General features: G+C 34.9%; 1 protein-coding gene across 1 annotated transcript; it reads right to left on the minus strand.

Annotated features, from left to right (window-relative positions):
• Window positions 1–379: 379 nt before the first annotated feature.
• Window positions 380–5618, minus strand: LOC107945461 (peptidyl-prolyl cis-trans isomerase CYP65). The gene is made up of 11 exons (XM_016879478.2): window positions 5289–5618; window positions 5130–5192; window positions 4933–5036; window positions 3646–3737; window positions 3461–3550; window positions 3267–3342; window positions 2792–3165; window positions 2180–2436; window positions 1791–2079; window positions 1213–1326; window positions 380–1100 (listed from the first exon to the last, which is right to left on the minus strand). Exons 1-11 carry the CDS (start codon window positions 5414–5416, stop codon window positions 897–899), a joined length of 1791 nt encoding a protein of 596 aa, XP_016734967.1. The 5' UTR covers window positions 5417–5618; the 3' UTR covers window positions 380–896.
• Between the last annotated feature and the right edge of the window lie 322 nt (window positions 5619–5940).

A 5940-nucleotide genomic window follows, 5' to 3' on the forward strand; every position in this document is an offset into this window, starting at 1 on the left:
GGACAATAACTATATCATATAAAGAAATATTTAACCCTTTTTAAGATAAACACAAAAACACTCAACAATAACCAACGGATAGGTTATTTGTACTAACTATTTTAGAATCCAATTTGTTTATAGTATTATTACTCAAATCCAAATAGGTACTGAATTTATTAAATATATAAATAAATTCACTTTTAAAATTTTTGAAAGTCGAATTCATAATTCACAAACATAACCCAATTTTGAATAATGAATATTAAAACAATGGCAATATGATATTTGAAAATATTATCCAAAGCAAACAATATTTCAACCTACAAAAAAGAAGAAATAAATAGCTGAAAAAATTCCTATATGGGATGAATCATTTCTTTGTGGATTCCTATAAAAATATTAGTAAATGCGTTTCCCATTCTTTATTTTACTTTTATTAACTGTCCTAGAATACAATTTTCTCTTGAATAATATTCAAAAGAATTTGGGGTTGACCTAACAAACGGGCAATGGCTTTGACGTGGCCAATCAACCGTCTTATTGGGTCAACACCTTGAAAATTTTAAAAAAAAAATCTTAACACTAATGGCCACTAATGGCAGTGTTCAAATGTCTCAACCTTACAACATCTTTTACAGAGGCTAAATTACAAACGGAAAGTTATGAAACTGGTTTTTCACTCCTCTTCTTTTCACCAACTTGAAAAATATAATTTCAGTATGCTGACTGTCACTACCCCCACCAGCATCTGAATTCTGCCATTGAATCTCTTACTCCCATAGTGTTGCAGAAGTGGTTTTTGTTAGAGCAGTATTGCAGAAATGGCAAATTCAAATTTGAGCATCACTTGCTTCCAAGCTCCAAGGCACATGTATCATTTCAAAGGATAGAAGTGCATTAAGAAACCTCATCATTCACCAAGCAGAAAAATCTTTAAATTCTCCAGGAGTGGCTTTCCTTTTCTTCGTTACAGAAATTGCTGTTATATTGGTATCAGCAGTAGCAGACTCACTTTGGGTGTTCCTAGCCTTTAAGTACTTTCCAACACCACCACTACCAACAGCTCCGGATTCTGCTGTTCCTGTTCCTGGATTGCTATACCACGACCCAATCTTATCCTGGAAATTCAAAGAAATTGCCTAAAATGATTGGCTGTAAAGAAAATATGAAGTAATAATAATAAAATAAAACTAAAATCCAGATTCTGAGGATCGCGGGATCCAAACTAACATTATCTTCATCCTCAGCTGCCTTGTCACCATTGCTCTTCTCTTTCTCTTCCTCTTCATCAGGTTCCAAGTACGGATTTACAAATACTGTGACACTAATTATTTTAATCTCTTCCTGCACAAGCAACAGAGGAGAACAAAGAAATTAGATCTGGAACATAAAATAATCCAGAAGCCCATCTTGGAGCAGTACCGATGCTTAAATTCGACAAAGGAAACATTCAGAGCAATACAATCATCACAATCAGAATTTTCCTACCAAACAGTTTATCAGTAGCAAATAATACACGAATGGAAAAACAAAATGCAGCAGCAAGCACCACACAAACAAATATGCAAGACTTACTGTAAACAAAAATTGGTTTTGACCTCAATATCATTTTTTATGCAGAACTTAATAAAACGAAAGAATATAGAACCAAAAAGCTAACAATTTATAAATAGAGAAAAGGGGAATTCGCATTTGTATTCAAGAGGCATTCAACTAAGCTGCAAAGATTAAGCACATGCAATCATGGAAAGATATACATACTCGAGATATTACTAATTATGGAAAGAATACTCAACATCCGAACTCACCAGAGGTTTGTCATTGTCATCCACAGGAACCTTCTCCATAGCTGACAGTGTCGTCAAGCCACCAACAACTCCACCAAATACAGTATGTTTGAAGTTTAAATGATTTGCAGATTTGTATAGAATGAAAAACTGCGAACCATTTGTGTGAGGGCCACTGTTGGCCATACTAACAACACCTCTTCCTGAGTGAAGCAACTTAGAGTTAAGTTCATCATTGAAAGGCTTCCCCCATATGGATTCACCCCCTCTCCCAGTACCAGTTGGATCACCACCTTGAATCATGAAATTCCTAGAAACCAGAAAGTATAACATCATCAACATGAGTCATACAACCAAGCCAAGTAATGAAAACAGTGGACAGAATTTGAACTGAGCAATTGTCACAATACCGAATGTTTCTATGGAAGGCCACTCCATTGTAATAGCCTCGATCACAAAGAGTGATGAAGTTCTCACATGTCCTTGGAGTAATATCACAGTGCAGCTCAATGTTCAAATCACCATGTGTTGTATGCAGCTGAACGTAACCTTTCTTTTTAGGATTTTTCTCAACTTTAACATACTCAAATTCATTTTTGGTAACAGGATCATAGGAGGTAGAAGTAAAGGATCGTGAAGCAGCACCAGTTGTATAACGGCTCTTCACCTGATGAATCCAATGTTAACACTGACCAAGGTTCAAACTGCATAAAGACATCTTGAGGCATTTTGTACAAACTAAAAACCTGTCATGACTAAGAATATCCATGAATGTCTTCCTAAAGGAATTAACCTTTTGCACACTATCAATTGATTCATGATAGAATGACAGTTATCACAAGTCATTATCACCAGAATGACGAATCAACAAATTGACACCAAACAAGATCTCTAAAAGATTACTAATTAACAGGAGATAGAAACATAGAACAATGATAAACTTGGTATTAGTTTAGGATGAAATGAAGCTCTATGATAAGTAGTTACGCCCAAAAGATAAGCCAGGAAACTGAGGAATTTACCATCTTAGCATTCACAGGTGCCCTCTCTCCAGCCATGTGCATAGCAATTCGAGCAGCAGTTTTATCACTTGATGCAGCTTTTGCTGCAGCAGCACTTCTTCCATGTACTGAAGCAGATGCAGCATCTACAATACTAAACGCAGGTTGATTTTTACTCTCCCCATTTGCATCTGACTTGGAATCCTCTTTAATGCGAGACCTGGCAGCTAAAATGGCAGCAAGAGCAGCAGCCCTCTCATTTTGAGCCCTGGTCCCACCACCTCCAAGCAGAGCAGCTTGCTTTGCTTTGTCAGTTCCAAGCTCTGCTAGCATCTGCTTGATATCCCCAGCGACATTAATGTTATAAGTTGGATCTGAACTCATTTTCCTTAGTTCTGCAACAAGATTATAGGAAAATCAAGACCATAAATTATAAGGGGCAAACATAGCTAATCCTACCAGCAAGCACAGCCAAAACAGCAATAAAATACAATACCTTCATCATCGACCTTCAAACTATTTTTTACATGATCAAAATCCAGGGTAACCTTACTGTCAAGTGCATTAGGATTCTGCAAACATGAGCAGCAATACGAGAAGGAACTTATAATCATTATGTGACACTGGCGAAACAAATAATTGATGTGTTAATCAAATAAAAACAGAAAATAAATTAAATGCACTGCTTACTTGAATTGTAATTATATCTTCCTTAGTGAAAGGTTCATCTGTAAGAAGCTCTTTCCAATTTTTGGTCTTGATGTTTAATTCTTTAATTGCCTGCAATAGAAACAAAAAGGAAAAACATTATCATGCTTTAACACATCTATCTGACCATAAGAGGAAACGTTGACAATACAAGCAATAAACTATACCTCATAACAGAAAACATTTCCTGAAGTCTTCACCGCAACTATGTGTGTGTACTCAGTAAAAACTTTGTTCAGCACAGGGCAATGATACTCCCCTGCATTAAGGCACCATTTCAATATCCTTGAGGCATGAAAAGTAAACCAAACGTGCAAATACTAAAGACATCTAAAATAAAGTCAATTCTTAAAATATATATAATTGAAAAGAATAGCAATCAGCATACCAACATAGTTGCACATAAAACAATAAAGTAGAACAACATTCATGAACAGCCTTCTACCAAATTGCACCAGTATAATCAATATAACAACAGTAATAAGAAGACCATAGCAAGGTTTACATCTATTACACATGAGAATTAATAGCCTTTATTTCCACCATCACCAAAGAGTATTTCAAGCATTTATTCCATTTCTCATTTAGTTAAAACTGATTCCCCAATGATATGATTTCAAAGTATAACAAACATAGGATTTATTAGTATGTGCAAGTGCAATTTCCTCTACTACCCTTTGTTACCAACTTCACAGTAATTGCAGAAGGTTGTCTTGACAGAACCTACAAATATTAAACCGTGTCACTGAAGAGCGAGGCCATAGACAAGCAGACTCTAATAACAACTTCTTGATTTTCGGCTCAAAATTAAGCCAAAGATGAAGTGCACTCTAGTCTGGCAGAACATTAAGTATTTAAAATAATAAAGAACAGGAAGTAACTACAAAAGCGGGCAGAAATTGCATCCTTCACTAGCTTGTTTATAGAGAAAATGAAAATAATAACCTAAATATAACATGCAACAACCGTCCCATGGTTTTGTTTATGCAACCCAAAACAAGGTAACTGTATAACATCCAAAATTCACATGTCATAGCTAAATGAAGACACAGACACACACACTCAAGTTCAACCTTGTCGAAAAAGTTATAAGAAGTCAGGTAAAGAATAGAAGACCAATATTTAGTTTTGCAGGAAATTGCTGTAACTCATGCAAAATATATATCCACCATTTATCTCATGCACCAAATAAAAGAACCTAGAAAGCTATTAATGTAATCTATAATCAAATCGACAATTCACACAAGGAACAGCATCTTAATTAAACTATATTTTTTTTTACTGAAAGGAACAATATTTCAAACAAGTATCCCCTTTTAACATGAACTTTAGAAACTTTACTTCTAAATCTACAACATACTTTGTTGAAACCTGACAGCAATATATTATATGGCTCGCTCAATTTCTTTGGTTCTTTGAATTAAAACGTGAACTCGAAAATAAATATTCCAAACCTTCAGAGTTCTTGTGGAAAGTAAGATTGATAAGATCCTCCTGCTTCAATGGAGCCCCAGTAACCGGATGCTTCCCATACTTTCTAATATAGGGAACTATATTCCTGAACCAGAAAACAATAAAAAATAATAAAACCCCCTAAATTACACTATATATAAGCTTAAAATAAGTAACAACGAAATGAAAAGATACCAACATTAAATCGAAGACGCTGCCATCCTTCGTGCATACAGGCAACTCGAAGGGCGTGAATGTAAGGCTGAATAAGACAACCAGAAAAGAAAAAAAATGAATATAATAAGATGCAAAGCAAAAATGGTATAAAGCAAAAATGGGAATAGAAAGTGAGGCATACGCGCAGCAATAGAAGGGAAGGCGTTTGAAAGGGGTACGATTTTCTTTGGATTTAGCGCCGCCCCACTCGGTAGCCCACTCCGTCTTCGTTATGAACATTCGATCTTTGCTGTGCTGTTTCTTTCCCATCTTGGCGACCTTCTCCGGGACAATTCAATTGCTATGGCTAGGGTTTATGATTTGGGGGAGGGGAAATTGGATTTTTTTCTGATTAGGGATTATGGGGGGGAGGTTTTGACTTTTGACCGCTTTGAGACCCTGAGTTCTGATGAGTATCGCTTCCGATAATTACCGACCTTTTGAATCAGCTAAAACGCCCAATTTAAAGCCCGTTGAAATAATTGGGCTTATTTTCATTTATTCGAAAAAACTTGAGAATTTCCCATTTTCTTTTTATTTTTATATATTGTAAAACAGTTCATATTTTTACGATATTATAATATATCTCATATTGCATTTATGGAATCTATCATGTATTAGTTCTCTTTCTCTGAAAATATAGAAAAATGGAAATGTGAAAATTTAGTCCATGTATATTAGATGAATTAGTAAAATAGTTTCTCTATTAAAATTATATCGTTAAATGTTTATTTTGATTATATATATATATGATATAATAACAAATTTAAATCTCGAACTTTACATACTTATTC

Source organism: Gossypium hirsutum, chromosome D12, assembly GCF_007990345.1.
Source record: "Gossypium hirsutum isolate 1008001.06 chromosome D12, Gossypium_hirsutum_v2.1, whole genome shotgun sequence".
Taxonomy (NCBI): domain Eukaryota; kingdom Viridiplantae; phylum Streptophyta; class Magnoliopsida; order Malvales; family Malvaceae; genus Gossypium; species Gossypium hirsutum.

Bases quoted from the DNA above. Each gene is read 5' to 3' on its own strand.
- LOC107945461 (XM_016879478.2), bottom strand. From the start codon at position 5,416: ATGGGAAAGAAACAGCACAGCAAAGATCGAATGTTCATAACGAAGACG. The intron at 3,551-3,645 runs GTATAGTTTATT...TTTCTATTGCAG, and splicing joins GAAATGTTTTCTGTTATGAG to GCAATTAAAGAATTAAACAT. The intron at 3,343-3,460 runs GTAAGCAGTGCA...TCATGTTTGCAG, and splicing joins AAGATATAATTACAATTCAA to AATCCTAATGCACTTGACAG.